The 25,000-nt window shown below is 45.2% G+C and overlaps 3 protein-coding genes across 3 annotated transcripts in view; all 3 read right to left on the minus strand.

Annotated features, from left to right (window-relative positions):
* The window catches only part of insra (insulin receptor a), a 17,939-nt gene extending 7,799 nt beyond the window's left edge, over nt 1–10,140 (minus strand). The window contains exons 1-9 of the mRNA XM_046852701.1: nt 9,010–10,140; nt 7,022–7,570; nt 5,649–5,973; nt 2,479–2,618; nt 2,028–2,172; nt 1,658–1,872; nt 1,428–1,554; nt 368–615; nt 107–274 (exon numbers count right to left, since the gene is read on the minus strand). Of these exons, the coding sequence (XP_046708657.1) occupies nt 107–274; nt 368–615; nt 1,428–1,554; nt 1,658–1,872; nt 2,028–2,172; nt 2,479–2,618; nt 5,649–5,973; nt 7,022–7,570; nt 9,010–9,070 (1,978 nt within the window). The 5' untranslated portion in view covers nt 9,071–10,140. The remainder of the gene's footprint in view (nt 1–106; nt 275–367; nt 616–1,427; nt 1,555–1,657; nt 1,873–2,027; nt 2,173–2,478; nt 2,619–5,648; nt 5,974–7,021; nt 7,571–9,009) is intronic.
* Nucleotides 10,141–16,608: 6,468 nt separating this feature from the next.
* mfsd14a2 (major facilitator superfamily domain containing 14A2) lies at nt 16,609–22,754 on the minus strand. Its single transcript, XM_046852694.1, has 12 exons — nt 22,500–22,754; nt 21,578–21,673; nt 21,267–21,329; nt 20,967–21,094; nt 20,766–20,880; nt 20,439–20,657; nt 20,214–20,327; nt 19,993–20,064; nt 19,800–19,912; nt 19,463–19,560; nt 18,278–18,444; nt 16,609–18,178 (listed from the first exon to the last, which is right to left on the minus strand). Exons 1-12 carry the CDS (start codon nt 22,581–22,583, stop codon nt 17,966–17,968), a joined length of 1,482 nt encoding a protein of 493 aa, XP_046708650.1. The 5' UTR covers nt 22,584–22,754; the 3' UTR covers nt 16,609–17,965.
* Nucleotides 22,755–23,320: 566 nt separating this feature from the next.
* Nucleotides 23,321–25,000, minus strand: part of myo9b (myosin IXb) — a 25,440-nt gene continuing 23,760 nt past the window's right edge. The window contains 3 exon segments of the mRNA XM_046852682.1: nt 23,321–23,849; nt 24,351–24,472; nt 24,792–25,000. The exon segment at nt 24,792–25,000 is cut by the window's right edge and continues 22 nt beyond it. Coding sequence (XP_046708638.1) covers nt 23,707–23,849; nt 24,351–24,472; nt 24,792–25,000 — 474 coding nt within the window. The 3' untranslated portion in view covers nt 23,321–23,706.

The raw sequence follows: 25,000 nt of genomic DNA on the forward strand, positions 1-25,000 counted from the left end.
CACACACACACACACACACACACACACACACACACACACATCTATTACTTAGGAGTAAGGTGTTATTTTCAAACCCCATTAAGGGTGCACACACACACACACACACCTTGCTGGCAGTAGTCAAACTTGTAGAGCTCGCTGGCCTCAGGCTGCTGTAGGCAGGACACAACGTAGTATGTGATGTTGCCGTTGGGGTCGTTGGGAGGTTTCCACTTCAGGATGATCTGAGAGGACGAGTTGGAGGAGGAGATTGGATCCAGTGGCACAGATGGCTCTGAAATATTAAACAGAGGGACAGACTGAATAAGTGTGTAGATAATTAGAGTGTTATTATTGAAGTCATGTTAGCGCTATGCTAATTGCTAACTGGTAGCGTTGGTGCGGATGTAGATGATACGGCTCTTCGCCCCCTGGATGTGGTGGTCATCAGAGGTGGAGAGCTGGGCTTTAACCATGATGGCGTACTCAGTCCAGGGCTTTAAGGCCACGATGAGGAACCCAGGCTCCTGCTGACGCCCATCACCCGAGCGCTGAGGAGGATCCACATCTGCAATTACCCAGCTGTTAGAGCCGCACGCATCCCGCCCGTCAAACTCTGTCACATTCCTGTACGGACTGCACATACACACATACACACACACACACACACACACACACACACACACACACACACGCACACACACACACACACTTTAACACAGCACCACTGTAAAACTGGTACTACAGCAGAGTTATTATCAGCTCACGTGGTACTCATAAATGGAGCTTTTGATTTAAACCCCAACAGCTCATCAGATGAAGATGAAAAGTTAAAAAAGACTACATTTTTTACCTACAGCACTTTAATCAGTAACATATAAATCAATGTGAGATAGTTTGTGGGTTATATAGTGAACATGGCTTCTTAAGAATCTACAGTGAAAATACACTGAATATTTGACCAAACTGTCAGACATGTTCTTGTTTATAGAACTGCTGTATTAAAAAAAAAAAAACTCCCAGCAGTCATACTGAATACACTGCCAAGGTCATGGGTTCAAGTGACCACAAGGGGGCGATAACCTGCTGTTACATTAAAAGGGAACTGATTACAGACTGGTGGTGTGTGGAACCCACACACACACACACACACACATCCAGACAACAGGTTGTTGTTGTCATGGTAACATCTCAACTATATTACTTACAGCATGGTAACGTATAGCTCAATATTATTATCTCAGCTGTTGTATGTAACATCGCATTACATGAGAATTCAGTAAAAACTTCAAGCTACACTCACTACAGAACTCAGAACCAGTATTCCACACCGAGACCAGTCTGATACAGTGTGTGTATATGTGAGCTGGTAAAGCTGTGTCACAGCTCAGACCTGCACAGGGCTAAAGAGGAAACATTAGAAGCTGAAGATAAATTACAGCACTTACGCTTCTTTATAGAGAACCATGAAACCCAGCAGGTCCCTGAAGTCCGGCGGCCAGAACGGCTCCCACTTTATAATGATCTTATCTGCAGCAGTCCTGATGGACGTGAACTTCAACAGCCGGTACTCACCTGGGGGGGTGACACGGGTATTTATAATGAAAAACATTTACTCTGTGTGTGTGTGTGTGTGTGTGTGTGTGTGTGTGTGTGTGTGTGTGTACGTGCGTCTTACAGGACGCCTGGTCTCCATTGGTCTTTAAGCCGATGTCGTTCCTGGGCGTTCTCTCTCTCGTCCCGGTCACCTCCTCCATCCTGCGGATCTCACTCAGACACAGTTTGGAGTTGTGGTGGAAGAACATGCGGCCATGCAGGATGCTGAGGTTGTGTTTTGACCAGTCCCACAGCTGCCGCAGGTTCTGATTGTCCAGAGCGAAAAATGAATAATTCCTTTTGAAGAGAGAGAGAGAGAGAGAGAGAGAGAGAGAGAGAGAGAACAGTACTAATAATAAAACTGCTTCAATAGATTCCACTTAGTGTTCTTGTGCTACTTCATGGTCACCACACCCTCTCTGCTTTCAGACAATCAGAACACTCGGTCCTACCCTCGTTCCTGTGTCTCTCCACGGATCAGGCTGAGCTTTCTGAGGAACGCCAGAGATACGAGAGCATAAGAGCGACGCACCATCAGGTACCCTGTGATCTCCTCCAACTGACCCAGGTTAGCTTCCAGTTCTGAAGCGATATTATCTAACACACACACACACACACACACACACGGTTAGTATAGTGCAAGTCATCTACAGCATTTAGCAGAAGCCCTTTTACTGAGTGACATTATTGAGCAGGTGAGGGTTAGAAGCCTTGCACTTTTAATGTGAATGTGTGTGTGTGTGTGTGTGCGCGTGCGCATGCGCACGGAGGCTGTAGAACAAAACACTAATACACTTCACACACTGCATGATTATTATTCTTGTGGGTAATTGTTATGGTTGTGGATGTTGTTTTGGTGGTTGTTGTGGATGTTAATGTTGTGGTGGTTGTTGCGGTGTTTACTTCCTCCCCGGATGTTGATGATGAGGCTGCCGTTCAGCAGCGTGCAGCCCCGCAGTGCCTGAGCCGCAGTCACAGAGTCCACCGTCTTCTCTCCCACACACACTTTAGGACACATTCCTGCACACGGTGTACACGTCAGGCTACACACACACACACAAAAGATATAAAAGATTAGACTGAGACATGGATAATCAGATCTGTATATCACAGCATCTAAATCACACAACCTAAACAGCATGAAGATGTTTCCCTGCTTCTTCGTCTGTCTGTCCGTCTCTTTTCTCCCACTTTCTGTCTCTCTGTCATCTCCATCCCTCTATCTGTACTCTGTGTGTGTGTGTGTGTGTGTGTTACACTCACGTTGTGGAGTTGATGGTGTACCCTGTGTGTGTGTGTGTGTGTGTTACACTCACATTGTGGAGTTGATGGTGTACCCTGTGTGTGTGTGTGTGTGTGTGTGTGTGTGTGTGTGTTATACTCACGTTGTGGAGTTGATGGTGTACCGTGTGTGTGTGTGTGTGTTTTACATTTACGTTGTGGAGTTGATGGTGTACCCTGTGTGTGTGTGTGTGTGTGTGTGTTACACTCACGCCAGGAGTTGATGGTGTACCCTGTGTGTGTGTGTGTGTGTGTGTTACACTCACATTGTGGAGTTGATGGTGTACCCTGTGTGTGTGTGTGTGTGTGTGTGGTTACACTCACGTTGTGGAGTTGATGGTGTACCCTGTGTGTTTTACACTCACGTTGTGGAGTTGATGGTGTACCCTGTGTGTGTGTGTTTTACACTCACGTTGTGGAGTTGATGGTGTACCCTGTGTGTGTGTGTGTGTGTGTGTGTGTGTGTTACACTCACGTTGTGGTTGATGGTGTACCCTGTGTGTGTGTGTGTGTTACACTCACGTTGTGGAGTTGATGGTGTACCCTGTGTGTGTGTGTGTGTGTGTGTGGTTACACTCACGTTGTGGAGTTGATGGTGTACCCTGTGTGTGTGTGTTACACTCACGCCAGGAGTTGATGGTGTACCCTGTGTGTGTGTGTGTGTGTGTGTGTGTGTGTGTGTGTGTGTGTTTTACACTCACGTTGTGGAGTTGATGGTACCCTGTGTGTGTGTGTTTTACACTCACGTGGAGTTGATGGTGTACCCTGTGTGTGTGTGTTTTACACTCACGTTGTGGAGTTGATGGTGTACCCTGTGTGTGTGTGTGTTACACTCACGCCAGGAGTTGATGGTGTACCCTGTGTGTGTGTGTGTTTTACACTCACGTTGTGGAGTTGATGGTGTACCCTGTGTGTGTGTGTGTGTGTTTTACACTCACGTTGTGGAGTTGATGGTGTACCCTGTGTGTGTGTGTTTTACACTCACGTTGTGGAGTTGATGGTGTACCCTGTGTGTGTGTGTTTTACACTCACGTTGTGAGTTGATGGTGTACCCTGTGTGTGTGTGTGTTACACTCACGTTGTGGAGTTGATGGTGTACCCTGTGTGTGTGTGTTTTACACTCACGTTGTGGAGTTGATGGTGTACCCTGTGTGTGTGTGTTTTACACTCACGTTGTGGAGTTGATGTGTACCCTGTGTGTGTGTGTGTGTGTGTTTTACACTCACGTTGTGGAGTTGATGGTACCCTGTGTGTGTGTGTTTTACACTCACGTTGTGGAGTTGATGGTGTACCCTGTGTGTGTGTGTTTTACACTCACGTTGTGGAGTTGATGGTGTACCCTGTGTGTGTGTGTGTTTTACACTCACGTTGTGGAGTTGATGTGTACCCTGTGTGTGTGTGTGTGTGTTTTACACTCACGTTGTGGAGTTGATGGTGTACCCTGTGTGTGTGTGTTTAACACTCACCTTGTGGAGTTGATGGTGTACCCTGTGTGTGTGTGTGTGTGTGTGTGTGTGTGTGTGTTACACTCACGTTGTGGAGTTGATGGTGTACCCTGTGTGTGTGTGTGTGTGTTACACTCACGCCAGGAGTTGATGGTGTACCCTGTGTGTGTGTGTGTGTGTGTTTTACACTCACGTTGTGGAGTTGATGGTACCCTGTGTGTGTGTGTGTTTTACACTCACGCCAGGAGTTGATGGTGTACCCTGTGTGTGTGTGTGTGTGTGTTACACTCACGCCAGGAGTTGATGGTGTACCCTGTGTGTGTGTGTGTGTGTGTGTTTTACACTCACGTTGTGGAGTTGATGTGTACCCTGTGTGTGTGTTTTACACTCACGTTGTGGAGTTGATGGTGTACCCTGTGTGTGTGTTTTACACTCACGTTGTGGAGTTGATGGTGTACCCTGTGTGTGTGTGTTTTACACTCACGCTGTGGAGTTGATGGTGTACCCTGTGTGTGTGTGTGTTTTACACTCACGCTGTGGAGTTGATGGTGTACCCTGTGTGTGTGTGTGTGTGTGTTACACTCACGCCAGGAGTTGATGGTGTACCCTGTGTGTGTGTGTGTGTTTTACACTCACGTTGTGGAGTTGATGGTGTACCCTGTGTGTGTGTGTGTTTTACACTCACGCCAGGAGTTGATGGTGTACCCTGTGTGTGTGTGTGTGTGTGTTTTACACTCACGCCAGGAGTTGATGGTGTACCCTGTGTGTGTGTGTGTGTGTGTTTTACACTCACGCCAGGAGTTGATGGTACCCTGTGTGTGTGTGTGTGTTTTACACTCACGTTGTGGAGTTGATGGTGTACCCTGTGTGTGTGTGTGTGTGTGTGTGTTTTACACTCACGCTGTGGAGTTGATGGTGTACCCTGTGTGTGTGTGTTACACTTACGTTGTGGAGTTGATGGTGTATCCTGTGTGTGTGTGTGTTTTACACTCACGTTGTGGAGTTGATTGTGTACCCTGTGTGTGTGTGTGTGTTACACTCACGTTGTGGAGTTGATTGTGTACCCTGTGTGCGTGTGTGTTTTACACTCACGCTGTGGAGTTGATGGTGTACCCTGTGTGCGTGTGTGTTTTACACTCACGCTGTGGAGTTGATGGTGTACCCTGTGTGTGTGTGTGTGTGTGTTACACTCACGTTGTGGAGTTGATGGTGTACCCTGTGTGTGTGTGTGCGTTTTACACTCACGTTGTGGAGTTGATGGTGTACCCTGTGTGTGTGTGCGTTTTACACTCACGTTGTGGAGTTGATGGTGTACCCTGTGTGTGTGTGTGTGTGTTTTACACTCACTTTGTGGAGTTGATGGTGTACCCTGAAGGACACTCAGGAACGCACGCCCCCTGGTGGATGACGTAGGTAATGCAGCCCTGGCCCTGTGTGTTGCGAGAGCACTGTGTGTGCAGAGCGTTGCAGTAGGCAGGGCTCACACACCGCCACTCCTTAAAGGAGAGAAAGCCGGAGGGACAGGTCTCTACACACACTCCCGCATGCAGGAAGTGACGACACGCCACACACTGGGCTGCAGATTCCGGCTTCATACACCCTCCCAAACACTCCGAGTGACAGCACTGACCCTCCACTGTACACGCCCTCGCCTTACACACCGACGGACACACTACAGGAGGCGGGACAAAGGGGTGGAGAAAGAGGTGGAGTCAAAGAGAGAAAAAACACTCAAACACAGAAGTAACACACACCCAGCAACCACAACAACATAAAGGATGAATACAAGACAGTGTACACAATTACAATTTACCCACTGTGTGTTAATACAGGTCAGGGTCTCGCTGTACAAACAGACATCCTTAATCGTGTGTGTGTGTGTGTGTGTGTGTGTGTGTGCAGTAAAGTTGTTACTGATGTGTTTATGTTCTTTTTTACTGCATGACCTCCGAACAGGAAAAGACCAGACAATAGAAGGAAATCATTCAGAATCAATTGTCTCTGTGTGTGTGTGTGTGTGTGTGTGTGTGTGTGTGTGTGTGTGCGCGCACATTTTACAGGAAACTATTAGGCACGTTTTCCTCAGGAACTTCTTTATGAAAGTCAGGAACTTCAGGAGTCCTGGTTCTAAGAACAGTTTTAGTTCTGCTGTGGACAGAAGCCGTGCGTGAACACATGACTAACACACCCTGACTTATCTAATAAACACAAACTATACAAACTACACAAACTTATCAATACTTCTACAGCTCAACTACTCACAGCACAATTGCAGAGATTATACACTGTACAGTCAAAAGTATGTGGACACCTGAGCACTAACTTGGTATCTGAATCTTTTTAAACATCCCATTCCACATGTGCTGTTAAAATGAGCTCCACTGATCTGGGAAGATGTTCCACTAGATTTTGTGGAGATTCATTCAGCTATAAGGGTGTTGGTAGAGTCAGGTACTGACGTAGGTGAGGTGGCCTGGATTGCAGGGTGCAGGCTCTACAGCAAAAGATTTTCCACTCTAACCTGCATTAAAAGCAGATCTTCATGGAACTGGCTTTGAGCACAGGAACTCTGTCATGCTGGAACAGGTTCGAGTCTCCTAGTTCAAGTGAGGGGAAAAGTCGATCCAAAGACGTCCAATATAATTGTGTGCCACATACTGCTGGGAAAGTCAGGTGTCCCAATACTTTTGGCATGCAGTGTACACAAAGTAAGTACTCACTCCTTTGGCAGTAGAGTTGTGTCCAGCAGCGAGCCCCGAACTGGCCGTTGATGGTGGTCTGAGGACAGGTGGTCTTGCCCTTGGCCATGCCGGGACACACGTCTCCACACTCTCCCTCGTTCTTATTGGCTATGATGTAGTTGTCTTCCACAGAGTCGAGGATCTGAGACCAGTCGAGCGTGGAGAGGTAACAGAGGTCAGGGTTCTTCTCCAGCCGCACGGCGCCACGAGTGATGTTCATCAGACTGTGCAGTCCGATCTCCTTCAGCTGCAGCATCTCAAAGATGACCAGGGCGTAGTTGAAGAATAGATTGTTCCCTCGGATGACGGTGAGATTGGGGAACAGGTCGCTCAGGCTCTCCAGACCATAAACACGAAACAGCAGCAGGTAATCCGTCACCACAGTCAGTTTGGGGAAGCTCAGACCTCGAAAGTCCTCTGCTCTCATGTGGAACATCAGTAGGATCTTTAGATGACCCTCAATCACTGTGCAGTTCTCCAAGGAGTGCAGGTTCATCACGTTGTTCCTGATGTCCTTACTCGCACAAACTGAGGACAACAAATTTTAGAACACACACACCGTCCTTATGCCAGAAATACAACAAACACACACAACACATACCTGTACCCCATCCCACACCATAGAACCCACACCATAGAACCCACACCATAGAACCCACACCATAAAACCCACACCATAGAACCCACTCCCACACCATAAAACCCACACCATAAAACCCACTACCACACCATAAAACCCACACCATAGAACCCACTCCCACACCATAGAACCCACACCATAGAACCCACTCCCACACCATAAAACCCACTCCCACACCATAAAACCCACACCAAAGAACCCACTCCCACACCATTAAACCCACTCCCACACCATTAAACCCACTCCCACACCATAAAACCCACACCAAAGAACCCACTCCCACACCATAGAACCCACTCCCACACCATAAAACCCACTCCCACACCATAAAACCCACACCATAGAACCCACTCCACACCATAAAACCCACACCATAAAACCCACTCCCACACCATAAAACCCACACCATAAAACCCACTCCCACACCATAAAACCCACACCATAGAACCCACTCCCACACCATAGAACCCACACCATAGAACCCACTCCCACACCATAAAACCCACACCATAAAACCCACTCCCACCATAAAACCCACACCAAAGAACCCACTCCCACACCATAGAACCCACTCCCACACCATAAAACCCACTCCCACACCATAAAACCCACACCATAGAACCCACTCCCACACCATAAAACCCACACCATAAAACCCACTCCCACACCATAAAACCCACACCATAAAACCCACTCCCACACCATAAAACCCACACCATAGAACCCACTCCCACACCATAGAACCCACACCATAGAACCCACTCCCACACCATAAAACCCACACCATAAAACCCACTCCCACACCATAAAACCCACACCATAGAACCCACTCCCACACCATAAAACCCACACCATAGAACCCACTCCCACACCATAAAACCCACACCAAAGAACCCACTCCCACACCATAAAACCCACACTATAAAACCCACTCCCACACCATAAAACCCACACCATAAAACCCACTCCCACACCATAAAACCCACTCCCACAGCATAAAACCCACTCCCACACCATAACCCCCCCCCCACACACACACACCATAAAACCCACTCCCACACTATAAAACATAATATAACCATCTCTTAACAATTTCATGTAATGAACTATACATGAGAACATTGACATAGTTTTACACGCGCACACACACACACACACACACACACACACACACACCTGTAAATAATAATAATAATCTGAAGTTGGTGTTAGAGTTTTAAATGTAAATCAGGTTTGACAGTGTGAGTGTGTGAGACAATCATTTCATTTACACGGATTAAAAATAAAAACAGAGTGTGTGTGTGTGTGTGTGTGTGAAGGTACTCACTCTCTGCACCGCTTCTAGACCAGGTCCACACCAGAAACACACACACACTCCACAGCTGCATTGTTTTACCCCCAAAACACACTTTTACCCCAAACCCTGCTTTTAAACACCGATATTTGTTGGTAAATAAAGAAAGGAAAGTTCAGGTTCTGGGGAGAACTCGGTTACGCTCCTGTACACTCGCTAGCATGAGTGACTAGCATGCTGTGATTGCGTTAGCTTAGCTGGAGTCCGAGCAGCAGTGCGGATTCTCCCCGCCGTCCTGGGCGGCTTTATTTCTCATTAATCTCTCCAACATCTTCATCTTCATCCGGATTCTTCTGTTTTTCGGACTCACAGGGGGGCGAGGAGAAAACCCCTCAGCCTGGCCCGGAAACCTGAAAGGCCAAACTAGCGCTAAGCTAACTGCTAGTGGAAAGAAGGCTCACAAACTTTTGCCCCTCTGCTCCGGGGCAGTTATTTACAGCCTCCCGGAACTCACACAAATAACAGATACGTGTTCTTCACCCTGTCCGCCGTGTGTTCATGCTGAGAGCAGAACTTTATTCACTTATTCTCCTGATAATAGTAAAGATAAAGCGAACGCTAACAGGCTATTGACAAGTCACGCATGGAGAAGTGAAGTTACAGAGCAACAGCAGCCGAGCTCTGTCTCAGCTCTTCTGTCTCCGTCTCAGCTCTTCTGTCTCCCCACAATATGACCACAACGAAGTTGCACGAACTCCTCACGGCTTCACATAAAGCACACACCTGCACAGTACGTCCCTAATGCCTGCAGCAGGAAACTCCAGTGGCACAGCTGAGATTCATCCCCGAGTTACAACAACTCCGGAACTCATCTCATCTCACCACATCTCATCTCAAATTACCTCAACTAATCTCACCACACCACATCTCAAATTACCTCAACTCATCTCACCACACCACATCTCAAATTACCTCAACTCATCTCACCACACCTCACTACATCTCATCTCAAATTACCTCAACTAATCTCACCAAACCACATCTCATCTCAAATTACCTCAACTCATCTCACCTCACCACATCTCAAATTACCTCAACTAATCTCACCACACCACATCTCATCTCAAATTACCTCAACTCATCTCACCACACCACATCTCAAATTAGTTCAACTCATCTCACCACACCTCACCACATCTCATCTCAAATTACCTCAACTAATCTCACCAAACCACATCTCATCTCGAATTACCTCAACTCATCTCATCTCACCTCACCACATCTCAAATTACCTCAACTAATCTCACCACACCACATCTCAAATTAGCTCAACTCATCTCACCACACCTCACCACATCTCACCACATCTCATCTCAAATTACCTCAACTCATCTCATCTCACCACACCACATCTCAAATTACCTCAACTCATCTTACCACACCACATCTCAAATTACCTCAACTCATCTCACCACACCACATCTCAAATTACCTCAACTCATCTCACCACACCACATCTCATCTCATCTCAAATTACCTCAACTCATCTCACCACACCACATCTCATCTCAAATTACCTCAACTCATCTCACCACACCACATCTCATCTCAAATTACCTCAACTCATCTCACCATACCACATCATCTCAAATTACCTCAACTCATCTCACCACATCTAATCTCAAATTACCTCAACTCATCTCAACACATCTCATCTCAAATTACCTCAACTCATCTCAGCACACCACATCTCATCTCAAATTACCTCAACTCATCTCACCACACCACATCTCAAATTACCTTAACTCATCTCAGCACACCACATCTCATCTCAAATGACCTCAACTCTTCTCACCACATCTCACCTCAAATTACCTCAACTCATCTCACCACACCACATCTCACTACATCTCATCTCAAATCACCTTAACTCATCTCACCACATCTCATCTCAAATTACCTCAGTTTTTGTAAATGTGAGATGATATCAGGTGTTTGTGTGTTTGGGATGAAATGGAGTTAAGAAGGTACACAAGCAGAATATGAAGCGTTGTCTAGGAAACGTTTATTTTAGTACATCCACCTCCTGTCCTCTCCCTCACATCCTCTTCCCATCATTAACATCTGACATTTGGTGGGGTTGAACAACATTGTATAGACACACACACACACACACACACACACACACACACACACACAGTTTGTTTCTGGGAACAGAGGATGTAAACAGGTCAGGAGGTAATGTGTGTGTGTGTGTGTGTGTGTGTGTGTGATGTATTTTTGTCCACACTGTACCACCTTAGTAAGCCTCAGTAAACACTTGTAAATGCTTGAAGTTTAAAGTCAATAAACCAGTGTGTGAGGTAAAAGTTCAGCATGTGAGGTAAATAAACCAGTTTGAGGTAATTAAGCCAGTGTGTGAGGTAAAAGTTCAGGATGTGAGGTAAACAAACCAGCGGGTGAGGTAAAAGTTCAGGGTGTGAGGTAAATAAACCAGTTTGAGGTAAATAAGCCAGTGTGTGAGGTAAAAGTTCAGGATGCGAGGTAAACAAACCAGCGGGTGAGGTAAAAGATCAGGGTGTGAGGTAAACAAACCTGTTTGAGGTAAAACATGTGCAAGGTTAAGGTTCAGGGTGTGAGGTAAAAGTTCAGGGAGTGAGGTAAATAAACCAGTGTGTGAGGTAAAAGTTCAGGATGTGAGTTAAATAAACCAGTATGTGAGGTAAAAGTTCAGGGTGTGAGGTAAATAAACCTGTTTGAGGTAAATAAACACGTGTGAGAAGTTAAAGTTCAGGATGTAAGGTAAATAAACTTGTTTGAGGTAAAACGTGTGCAAGGTTAAGGTTCAGGGTGTGAGGTAAATAAACCTGTTTGAGGTAAATAAATGTATGTGAGGTAAATAAACCTGTTTGAGGTAAATAAACGTGTGTGAGGTAAAAATTCATGATGTGCGGTAAACAAACCAGTGTGTGATGTAAAAGCTCAGGGTATGAGATAAACCAATGTGTGAGGTAAAAGTTCAGGGTGTGAGGTAAATAAACCAGTGTGTGAGGTAAATGTTGAGTTTACCTCACACATTGGTTTATCTCATACCCTGAGTTTACCTCAAGATGGCGCCGCGGATGGCAGCCTCGGCACGACTCTCTCTAGTACTCTCTTTCTTTTTGTTTATTGTCTGTGTGTTTAGTTACCCTACCCTAATAACTTACACTAAAGAAGAATTGCTTAACATCGGGGAGTTCACTCCAGACACTTTTTCAACAATTTTTACAAACCCGGAAAGTTATTTGGAGATCTTAGTTGGAGCTGCAGCCACTCTCTATGGCACATGGAGGAGACGCCGGCGGGGGAAGCGCGCCGGCGCTAGTGAAGCTGCGACAGAGGATTTAGAACTGCGCTCCGTCGATTCACCTGGCGAACCTCCGCTCACTGCCGAACAAAATGGACGAACTAACTCTTCTTAACGGAACAAACAAAGATTTTGCATGCTCCGCTGCTCTCTGTTTTACTGAAACTTGGCTCAGTCGCTCAATCCCGGACAGCGGATTACTTCTCTCGGCTTTCACTTACACCGAGCGGATCGCGAACGGAGCTATCGGGCAAAACGAAGGCGGCGGAATCTGCTTCTACATTAACGAACGTTGGTGTACAGATGTCACAGTGCTGGATAAATACTGCAGCCCAAACTTGGAATCACTGGTAATAAACTGTAAACCGTTTTACTCACCGGAATTTTCCTCATTCATTCTGACCGAGTTTACATCCCACCTCAGGCCAACGTGAATGATGCACTGCAAAACCTGGCAAACCAAATATCCGGCTTGGAGCAAAAACATCCGGATTCTCTTTTTATTATCCTTGGAGACTTTAACAGAGCAAAACTAACAGTAGAACTTCCAAAATACAGGCAACATATTAACTGTCCGACAAGAGGAAAAACACACTGGATCATTGCTACACCGTTCTTAAGGACTCAGACGCTCTGTACCCGGGCAGCTTTAGGGAACTCTGATCACTGCTTGGTTCATCTTATTCCAACATACAGGCAGAAACTAAAATCTGTTAAGCCTGTAGTCAAAACAGTGAAGAGATGGACCAGTGAGGCAAAGCAGGAACTACAAGACTGCTTTGAGTGCACTGATTGGAGTGTCTTTGAGGCTGGAACTGACAGCCTGGATGAGCTGACTGACACTGTGACATCCTACATCAGTTTTTGTGAAGACATGTGTGTGCCAACCAAAACCTTCTGCAAGTTCAGTAACAACAAGCCATGGTTCACAGCCAAACTGAAAAACTTCGACATGCCAAGGAAGATGCATACAGAGGGAGGACAAAGCTCTGTACAAGCAGGCCAGGAACCAACTGACAAAGGAGATCAGAATAGCCAAAAGAAGCTACTCTGAAAAGCTGAAAAGCAGGTTTTCAGCTAACGACCCTGCATCAGTGTGGAAAGGCCTGCAAAATATCACAAACTACAGGAGACCACCCCTCCCCACTGAAGCAAACAAAGACCTGGCTGACGACCTTAACACCTTCTACTGCAGGTTTGAGGACAATATCTTCACACCTCTCATCCAACCCAGCCCAATGTCTGCCCCCATCACACCTCTGGATTTCTCTTACAACTCCTTCCAGCACTCAAGTTGCGCTCACGATTTGTGAAAAGGATGTGTATCGGCTCTTTCAGAGACAGAAGACAAGGAAGGCTCCGGCCCAGACGGTGTCTCCCCCTCCTGTCTCAAAGCATGTGCTGACCAACTGGCTCCCATTTTCACCTCTATCTTCAACAGATCACTGGAGTTGTGTGAGGTCCCTCCTGCTTTAAACTCTCCACAATCATCCCAGTCCCCAAGAAACCCTCCATTACTGGACTGAATGACTACAGGCCTGTCGCTCTGACATCTGTCGTCATGAAGACCTTTGAAAAGCTGGTATTGGCCCATCTAAAGAAGGTGACAGAACAGCTGCTGGATCCCCTACAGTTTGCATACCGAGCAAACAGATCGGTGGATGACGCAGTCAACATGGGGCTAAACTACATTCTGCAACACCTTGACTGCCCAGGAACATATGCCCGGATTTTGTTTGTTGACTTTAGTTCGGCTTTCAATACAATAATTCCGGGAATCCTCCACTCAAACTCCTAAACCTTACTATACCCCTGCCATCTGTCAATGGATCACCAGCTTCCTGACAGGCAGGAAACAACAGGTGAGACTGGGAGGTGTTACCTCCGGTATTCAGACAGTCAGCACTGGTGCTCCTCAGGGGTGTGTCCTTTCCCCACTGCTATTCTCCCTTTATACGAATGACTGCATATCAAGTGACCCAACTGTCAAACTCCTGAAATTTGCAGATGACACCACGCTCATTGGACTAATCCAAGATGGTGACGAGTCTGCATATAAGCAGGAGGTGAAGCAGCTGGTGCTATGGTGCAGTCAGAACAACCTTGAGCTAAACACACTCAAAACTGTGGAGATGATAGTGGACTTTAGGAAACATCCTTCAACACTACTCCCCCTCACAATATCCAACATTCCTGTGTCACCTGTGGAGAACTTCAAGTTTCTGGGCACTACCATTTCCCAAGACCTGAAATGGGAATCAAACATAAACTCAATTCTGAAAAAGGCCCAGCAGAGGATGTACTTTCTAAGGCAATTAAGGAAGTACAGTCTGCCACAGGAGCTGTTGATACAGTTCTACACTGCAGTCATTGAATCTGTCCTGTGCTCATCAATCACCATCTGGTTTGGAGCAGCAACAAAACAGGACAGAAACAGACTGCAGAAAACTGTTAAAACAGCTGAAAAATCATTGGTGCCCCCTGCCCACTCTCCAGGACTTGTACCATACAAGAACCAGAAACCGGGCAGGAAAAATCATTAATGACCCTTCACACCCTGGACACAACATCTTTCAGCTCCTCCCTTCTGGCAGGCGCTACAGAACTTTGTTCACTAAGACTGCCAGACACAGGAACAGTTTCTTTCCCCAAGCAATCACCCTCACTAACAACTGACCATAATTAAATTCCATGCTCATATCTATGAGTACTGCACAGAACTGTCACAGAACTGTCACTCATCACATTATCTGTATATGTTGCACACACTATTGCTTCTATATACTGTACAAAGTTTTATAGTAACCTCTCTCATCATACCTGACACACAATACTGTCATTTGCACTACCATGCACTCCCACACTTTATGTACATTACTGGTCTGTATCCCTATTTATTACCCACACTGTCTATACTGTCTCATATTGTCTGTATTGTCTTGTATAGTCTGTTTTTGTCTTGTTGTGTCTGTTTTGTCATGTATAGGTTTTTATTTATGTCTGTACTTTTGAGAGTAACAAACAGCTGGAACCAAATTCCTTGTGTGTGTCAACACACTTGGCCAATAAACCTGATTCTGATTCTGATTAAGATAAATAAACCAGTATGTGAGGGATAAGTTCAGGGTGTGAGGTAAATAAATCACTAAGAGGTAAAGGAGACTGTGTGAGGTAATTGACTTGGAGAGTGAGGTAAATTGGTCAGAAAGTGAGGTAAAAAGAGACACAAAATGCAATGGTGGATCATGTACTTAACCCCTGGACCTTCAGTGATGTTTTACCTGAATCAATCCACCTCTTAATCCCATCATTATGATGCTACAGATATAGAAATCATCAATATCAGAGATAAGTGCAGTAGAACAGAGCACTGAATCTCATACAGAGAAAATGTATTTCATTACTAAAGTAAGAAACCCAATGAACACAATTCAACACGTCTCCTTTCACTGTAGCCACAACTGAACCTCCACATACATCATCTTCAGCAGAAGCATCCATATTCACCTCATCAAAATACCTCTGGTGTCCCTGCATTTCTGTGAATTACGGTTTTCCTGGGTATTTGAAATGAAGGCAGGCAAATTGTGTGTTTTTGTGTAAATTCTACAGGAAAGAAAACACAAAAGTATAGATGGGTAATGAAAAGGGTTAACAACTGTTTTGTTCGACCGCTCCTCATGATGTCCAGCTTTTCTTCAAAAGTCCGTCTTGTAAACGTCCTTCTTTCTTTTCCCCGTCATTCATTAAAAAAAACATCTTTTAAATCCACATGAATATGTTTGATCTAGTGAACTCTCTGACCACGTTCATTCCCATGTAATTTAAACTGCACGTTTGTAAGCAGACACTACTTGTAGCAGAACACCTGAGAAAAAAAAACTATGAAATGAAGACTATGGGAAATAATTGAATAAATATTAATTGAAAACAATATTAAAATGCACTAAATGCCGCCTCAGCAGAGAAAGTTTAGCTGGTCCTGATGGTCTACCAGTTAGAAAGTGAGGTAAAAGTTTGATCAGAAGCAGGTGTGAGTCTCCTCCCTCTGGGGCTGGAATCTTCTGAAAACCTTACTGTGTATTATTATTATTATTATTATTATTATTATTATTATTATTATTATTAGGTAAAATACATTTTTTTCACTTTATAAAATGGTAAATATTTATAATATAATAGTTCATGCAGTAATTCCTCTCTCTCTCCAGGCTGAGGAGGAGATGAACACCATCCCATTATAAGCTGAAGGTCAGATAGGAAGTGGGCGAGACATGAAGAGCTGAGAATCAGCAACCTTTAATAAATACGGGTCCATTCATTTCCTGTTATTTACATCTCAATCACTGTATTACAGTTTCCTTCAATATTCTGGTTCATCACAAATACACACACACAAAAAACCCACTCAGAGCAGGAGGGAGAGAAACAGCGCCATCATCAGAGTTCAGGTTTTCAGTTCTACAGTAAACATGGGCAGCAGGTTTGATGATGGTGCTGCTGCTTCCCGATATAGACCCAGTTTACTACATACTGCCCTACATCAGATATCTGTTTATCCACAAAAAAGTGGACAAAATCCCATAATGCAATGCAAAAACCACAATCAAACCAACAGCTACCCACAATGCACCACAGGCGAACCAGAAATGTAAAAAATTATACACACACACACACACACACACACACACACACACACACACACACACACACACAGTGTACACAAAAAGAGATGTGCACTGCGTCTCTGTAGGGAAAAGAGAGTAGGGCACCATTCAGGACACAGCCGCTCTGATATGGCCTCAGGAGAGAGAGAGGCTACACACACACACACACACACACACACACACACACACACACACACACACCCCTCCCAGACTGTTTAATCAGTGGACACTGTGTGTGCGTGCGTGTGTGCGAGCGCACGCGCTAGCGTCATTCACACACAGTCCTGAAGTGTGTGTGTTCAGCTGATGGAGGTCAGAATGGTGAAAAATGTGTAGGTGGAGCAAAACAGGTCAAATTGGGAGGAGTTATGTTCCTGACTCCACCCTGAGGTGTGTTTCAGGTGGCAGTGGGTGGAGTCATACACAACTTTCACTCATTCCGACAGGCTCCGCCTAATGAATCTTTAGTGTGGCAGTGGGCGAGGCCATACGCCATTGGTCCTTTGTATTGGATGTAAATTGGCTCCGCCCTGATGTGTGAGATGTCAGTGGGTGGAGTCAAGATCCTTCTTCTGCTCATAGACTCCACCCACAGGGATGTGTGTGTGTGTGTGTGTCTGTCTCTGTCTGCTTGGCAGCAGTGGGCAGAACCCTGCACTGCTCTAATCTAATTATCATAGGCTCCACCCCCTCACATATTTGAGCACAAAAACAAAGTATTATCGAGGAGAAAGTGGGCAGAGTCTTACAGTACAATCATTCAATCTGTCCAAGCTCCACCCTGGTGTGTTTGAAGTGGCAGTAGGTGGAGTCAGGGACTGAACCTGTCCAATAGAAAAGCCCTTTCCATCACAAGCTCCACCCTGATGTGTGTGAGGTGGTGGTGGGTGGAGTCAGACACTGCTGTAAACCAATAAGTTCTGTCTTCTTGCAGGCTCCACCCTGATGTGCATTTGAGGTATCGCAGGTGGGGTCATACGCTGCTGTCGTCCAGTAGAGGCTCTTTGCCTTCACAGACTCCGCCCTGAGGGGTGTGGGTGTGGCTCTGGGCGGTGCTGGCATGTTTCTTGTAGTTCCCGGACCGCAGAGAGAGAGCGTTGTGTTCAGGGATAAAGAGCGCCACCAACAGGGAGAGCAAAACTGAGCAGGCTCCGAACAGAAACGGAGGACCAGGAATGATGGCACTCTGCACAGAAACACACACACAATTGTTTTATTCATTCCCTGTCTCATTTCTTGTGTGTGTGTGTGTGTGTGTGTGTGTGAGAGAGAAAAAGAGACAGACCTCGTCAGTGGGATTGGCCATGTTGGGTTTGGTTCCTTTCTCTCCTCCTTCTGCAGCGTCCATCTCATTCAGCTCCACATGAAACAGGTAGAACACGAAGCCGTAGAGAGCGGGGCCGAGTCCGTTACACAACCCCCTGATCCCCGTTATCATCCCCTGTACCACACCTGCAGGCAGGCAGGCAGGCAGGCAGGCACGTGCGCGCACGCACACACACACACACACACACACACACACACACAGTTTGTTCTGGGAATCGAGGATGTAAACAGGTCAGGAGGTAATGTGGGTTTTTGTTCATGATCTACCACCTCAGTGTGTGAGGTTAAAGATTAAGGAACTAGCTAAACACGTGTAAAGGCTCGAAGTGTAAAGTAAACTAGAATCTGAAATTTCCTGAAGAAAACGTGAGTGGTGCATGACGGTGCAAAAACTGACACCGGATGTGCGTAGTTTTTTAGGGCCAACCGTGTTTTCGGTGCCAACTGCGAGACACGATCATACTTTGATACCATGCATTGCCCTCGTTTTCCAAGGGGATGGGGCCACTAATGTCACGTGAGGTCATCACACATGTTTGACTCCCCTCGCCATGCCCAGTGTTTAGACGTGTCACACGCCAGTGTCACCAGACTTTTGTCATTTCGCCTTTTTTTTTTTTTTACATGTTCCCGCCCACATGACATGACGTTTTGAGGCGTCACGTGTCCTGGTCGGAGCGAGTTTAGTGACACGGTAAGCTAATAGATTTGTGTGGTGGGCGTGGCCTATGACATCAGGTGACATTGATTCAAACGCCCTTGAGTGTTATTTAGGAGGCTATTTGGTGGGGGCGTGCCTTAATGTGACGTCATGTGACTTCACTAGATTACCCACAGTGCATCTTCCTATGCTGGGCTGAGTCCGTTGAATCACAGGTCTTCCTTGGTGTATTTTTTTGCTCCCGACCCCTACCCCCTATTGAGTGTGAGGTTATAGCATCTCCCATAATGCAATTCTCCCCACCGGGCTGTTTAGACTGATGTATGGCATGTCTGGGGTCTGTGGGCTTTGCCCCGGCTCGTTCACTCTGTGTGTGTCAATGTATGTGAATCCTAGCTGTTTCCCCATTCATTTCTAAGAGGGATTTATAGCCCCCTACCCCTCTACCTGTGTGTGTGTGTGTGTGTGTGTGTGTGTTCTCACCCTGCTGGTCAGGATCTGCATTTCGAGAGACAATGGCACTAATGGCTGGAAAAGTGATGCTAGACATTGCAGCTACAGCTCCTGCTGCCCACATCATCCTAACACACACACACACACACACACACACACACACACACACACACACACACACGACTTCTTTTCAAAATAAACTGTCAGTTTCTCCATCGCTTAATTTCCTGTTTAAGAACCCTGACTGTGTGTGTGTGTGTGTGTGTGTGTGAGAGAAAGTGTGAGTGTGTAATTATTTTTGTTTGTTGTGTGAACATGTGTTTGTATTAGTGTGTATGTATGTGTGTTTGTGTGTATCGTGACTCACCAGGGCTGGGAGCCGAAGCCGTACCAGGCGAGCTGCAGGATCTGAAAGCCGAGTCCTAACAGGATAGTGTTCTTATTCCCAATGGAGCGCATCAGCACACCCAACACCACCGTCTGTGTACACACACACACACACACATTAAAACCAAAATAACTGCACCTGTGAAAGCATGTGTATAATTTCACACACACACCTGAGCTAATATAGAGAGGATTCCCACTACGGCAATAAACGCTGCAACTGTCTCTGAGGTGAATCCAATCACCTGTTTAACACACACACACACACACACACACACACACACACACACACACACACACACACACACACACACACACACACAGTTATTTTAAATCTTAAACCAAACATTACAGCTGCAGTGTGTTTGTGTTTGTGTGTGTGTTTGTGTGTTACCTGCCGCAGGTACAGGAAGAAGCTGGAGTATTGTCCGGCCTCAGGCAGGTACGAGAGGAAGACTGTGATACAGATCAACAACACTGTGGAGTCCTGACCAACCTTCCTTAAAGACTGCAACACACACACACACGTATTCAATCAGTAGTCAGTCATGTAAAACTGTGCACATAAGCGTGCGCGTGTGTGTGTGTGTGTGTGTGTGTGCGAGCGCGCGAGACTCACAGAGAAGGGATCAGCCTGTTCCCAGGAGATGGGTGCTCCCCATGATGCAGGTCTCATTTTCTCAGGTAGAGACTCAGGAACAGCCACGAGGATGAAGGCGATGTCAAGAAGAGCGATGGCTGAAGCCAGAATCACCACTAACGTATCTCCGTACACCTGAGACAGGTACGCCCCGATCGCCGGACTCGTCACCAAACTCGCCGCAAACGTAGCCGACACCTGCAGGGGGCAGTACTAAGTGAACATTCACACCTTACACCTGGCGGGATGGCATTACACCATACACCAGATGTGTGTGTGTGTGTGTGTGTGTGTGTGTTCTCTCACCAAGCCATATGCTGTGCTCCTCTCATGCTCCTGTGTGATGTCGGCTACGTACGCAAAGATGACCGAGAACGTCACAGCAAACACTCCTGACACAGAGATCACTGCAAAGTACCACCTACACACACACACACACACCCCAAAATAAAACATTATTGAAACTCAAATGGAGTTTGTGTGTATATGTGTGTGTGTGTGTGTTACCATGGGCTGATCTTCATCAGTGGAATGGGTGCGCAGGTGAAGAAGACTGTAAGAAGAAGGAACGACTTCCGACCCCAAACATCAGAGAGAGCACCAATTAGAGGAGCACTAAGGAACGACAAGAGACCCTATATATATACACACACACACACACACACACACACACACACACACACACACTTATTCTCAGTGGTCAGAAACATTATCACATCTTTAGATAATTTTTACAAACTCACAAATGAATACTGTTTTGTTCACGTGTTTGTGTGCATGTGTGTGTGTGTATGATCATTAACTTGCCTTAACTCCATGAATGAGTCCATTCATCAGGAATGTGTGCTGTGGGAATGTCTGATGCAAAACCTGACACACACACACACACACACACACACACACACACACACACACACACTAATATAAATGCTACTAGAAGGGAAAAACTAAATGACAAATGGACATATGTAGAATTTTCAAATTTGCATATTCATGAAAAGTATAAAGATAAATCTACCTAACAATTAAAGTCTTATGTTAAGTAAAAGTAAACACAAACAAAATGGTTCAAGTCATTATTATACCACTAAGTGTGCATGTGTGTGTATAGGGTTTACCGTGAGCATGGGTGTGGTGAGAAGTCCCCAGGCGAAGAACTCCAGGAAGATGACGACCACCGCATGGTATACACTTGGTTCACCCATCCCCTGTGGCTAAACACACACACACACACACACACACACACACACAGTGTTAATGCTTATTAATGCTATATGTGCTGCATTACCCTGAAGTGTCAGTAGGGGATGCTGCGCCGAGATTTTGTGCCTCCTGAGTGTAATTCAGCAGAAACCCAGAGAACAGAAGAGTTAATAAACTTCTACACTTACCCCACTCACACACACCGATCCCATAGTGTGTGTGTGTCCTCACATCAGACCTGAGCTTTAATCAGTGTGCTGTGTATCAGCGTGTAAAGTATTGTGCATTTAAAAAAAACCACACCTGCAGTTCTCTCACTTCATACAACCGCTTCCAGATCTCTCTCACACACACACACACAGAGTTGAGTATGGTTAGGTGTGATGAGTTTATTAACACTGAGAGAGAGAGAGAGAGAGAGATGTATCTCCTCTTCACTTTATTATAATAAAAACACTTTTACATGATTTATGAGAGTCTTCATGTTTTAATGTGAGTGTTTTTCAGATGTTCTTGTTCCACAGAAGCCAAACTTCACACAGCAACAGGAACAAATCATTCAATCAATCAATCGACACCTCATTACGGGGATGAAAATTAATACAAAATAAACATTTTATTAAACATTATTGGTGTGTGTACACACACACACACACACACACACACACACACACACACAGTGATGGTGGCAGTCAGGTGAGGATCAGTAGATCTGATCATGAAGGTGTTTAAATCTCTTCAGTTTAAAATTAAAGGCTGAATGTAAACACAGCTGTGGCGTTAGCATGGCTAAGCTAATAGATCAGACTGGGTGTTAGCATTAGCATGGTAACTCACACTGCCTCCATCTTTAATGATGATTTTCTTGGCCAGGAGAATGCTGCGGTTTAGCCGCTTCTTCTTCTTCTTCTCTCCGGTCATCGTTAGCTTATCCCCATCCTTCCAGCACACACACGGATCGACCTGCCCTGTAGTTTAGCCGGATTAGCGTTGTGTATGCTAGCCTGAAATTAGCACCACCATTAGCTCGCAGCTAACTGAATGATTCAGTTCTCCAGCTCACTGTAGCACTTTTATTTTCCACTTCCGTGTTCACACAAGTCCCGCCTACCTTTCTTTGATTGGGTATCACGCTGCCGTTCCCGCGTTATGATTGGACAATAGTATTCCACCCGCTGTGTAGTGATTGGCTAACGGTCCCTCTCACAACCGCTGTCCATGTCAGATTTATTCTTTTTGTTTATTTCGGAATGAAACTGAACGAAGTCTAAAATTATGTATAAATTACTGCAGTAGTAAATAACACACACAGTTCCAGAGAAAAGTATGGACACACACTTCTTCTTTAGTGTTGTTTTATTTGTATTATTTCCTACATTGTACATTAATAGTGAAGAATCCAAACTATGAGAGAAAACATCTGGAATTCTGTAGTAAATAAAAATGTGTTAAAGAACCAAGAATAAATTTAATATTTTTGATTTTGAGACGTTTTTTCATAGAGTGGATTCGTCACTATTTATATTACGTTTGACTTGTACACACACAAACACACACACACACAAACACACACACTACAAATAAGTGGATGACATCACTGTATAAAAAATATGATCTTGTGAAAAAGAAGTGGAAAAAAAAAAGTGACTTCTATTGGATTAGCTGTAGCACTAGCAGCTGTTAGCGGCTGTAGCTAGCAGTTAGCACTCAGCGCTTCGTCGCCGCATGTTTGAGTCGAGTTTTATTTATTTCATTTTTACACTGATTTTAAAAATAATAATAATAATAATTAGCTCTATCAGTGATAAGATTACAGCTAGTTTTAACCAAATACATTTTGTATCAACACTTAGCTAGCTAGACATTAAGCTCCTACTTTTAACAATGGCTAGCTTGCTGCACTCCACAGCGTAACCATGGCAACGCTTTCCAACAAAATAATGAGTAGTGAGAACTGTTAGCGGTTATAAACTCTCTGTGCTAACGATACTGCACATGTTGTTCAGGGTGGTTTAGTGACTGATCGGCGCTGAATGTTTCGATGCTAATCGTCATCTATAAAAGGGATGTCTCGTTCAGTGATGCTTTGTAAATTCTGGCGGTCATCCTGAACGACACGCTGAGCACTGCTGCGTCTCTGAGCTTCGACATCACACACTGCTTTTTCCTCCGTCGCTCTCCACTCACCTGAAACACAATGCTAATTATTTTACACTCACTTTTGAACAGTAAGTAATCATTTGTCACACAGAATAACATGTAGCATAGCATCTCAGCCCTCTCCAGCAGTGCACTGTGGGTAAATATTACCCACAAGAGGGTGCACTACAGTTAGCCTAGCACAATAACAGCACTAGCACAGATTAGCATTATATCATTATATAACACTGCAGCAGCAATTAACATTTGCTAATAAAGCTACTTGAAAAGAGACTGATGAGGTTTCAGACAGAAGTACAGCACCACTAACAGGACAAAAACTAAACCAGAGAAGAATAATTTAAAATGTCCCCCAGTGGCAGTAAGAAGAAACCTGAGGAACCCAAGAGTAACCTGAGAGGGGAATCCAGGAGGAACCTGAGAAGAAACCAGGAGGAAACCAGGAGGAACCTGATGAGTGAAGCCACGTTCTCCTCATGCAGTGGCATTATGCAAAAAAAGTAAGCTGCTTCTGTACCTGTTACTGACCTTCCAACACTAGCGAAGTCATTCTGTCCTCGAGAGGACTCTCAAAACCCGATGTGCTCTCACACTCCAGGTTCTCGCTATCAGAAGCACCCAGCTCTGGCAGCCTGAAGACCAATTTACTCCTGAAACACACAGACACACACTTCACACTCCACTTACCCAAAGCTAACACGCTAGAATGCTACATTAGCATGAGGTTCTTTCAGAGAAAACACTATTTTCTCAAGCTAGATAGCATCTTCTTTAGCAACTAGCGAATAGCTAATGAACAAAACATCATAAAGGTATTAAACACAACTAAGTGGCTAAACATTAGCAGCTTAGCTATATTAGCTTAGCAGTTATCTGCCTCTATCTGGTAGCTAATATATTAGGCAATATAAAGGATTAGCATATGCTAATGCTAACTGTAACAGTTTCTACACTGAAGTAACAACTGACTTCTCATGTTTTATAGATCGGAGTCTCTCCAGCAGCGTTTTCTCCATGTCCGAGTCCGATTCGTCTGTCTGAACCGTGTCCGCTTTTCCACTCGAGTTCTCCAGAACCGTGTTCTGTCTGCGCAGTGTGAGCTGTTTAACTGCCAGGGCCTCAACATGTTCCAACTGCTGGATCTCCTTCATCTTCTCATCGAATTTCTTCATCTGTTC

The sequence above is a fragment of the Silurus meridionalis genome, chromosome 6 (assembly GCF_014805685.1).
Source record: "Silurus meridionalis isolate SWU-2019-XX chromosome 6, ASM1480568v1, whole genome shotgun sequence".
In the NCBI taxonomy this organism is placed as follows: domain Eukaryota; kingdom Metazoa; phylum Chordata; class Actinopteri; order Siluriformes; family Siluridae; genus Silurus; species Silurus meridionalis.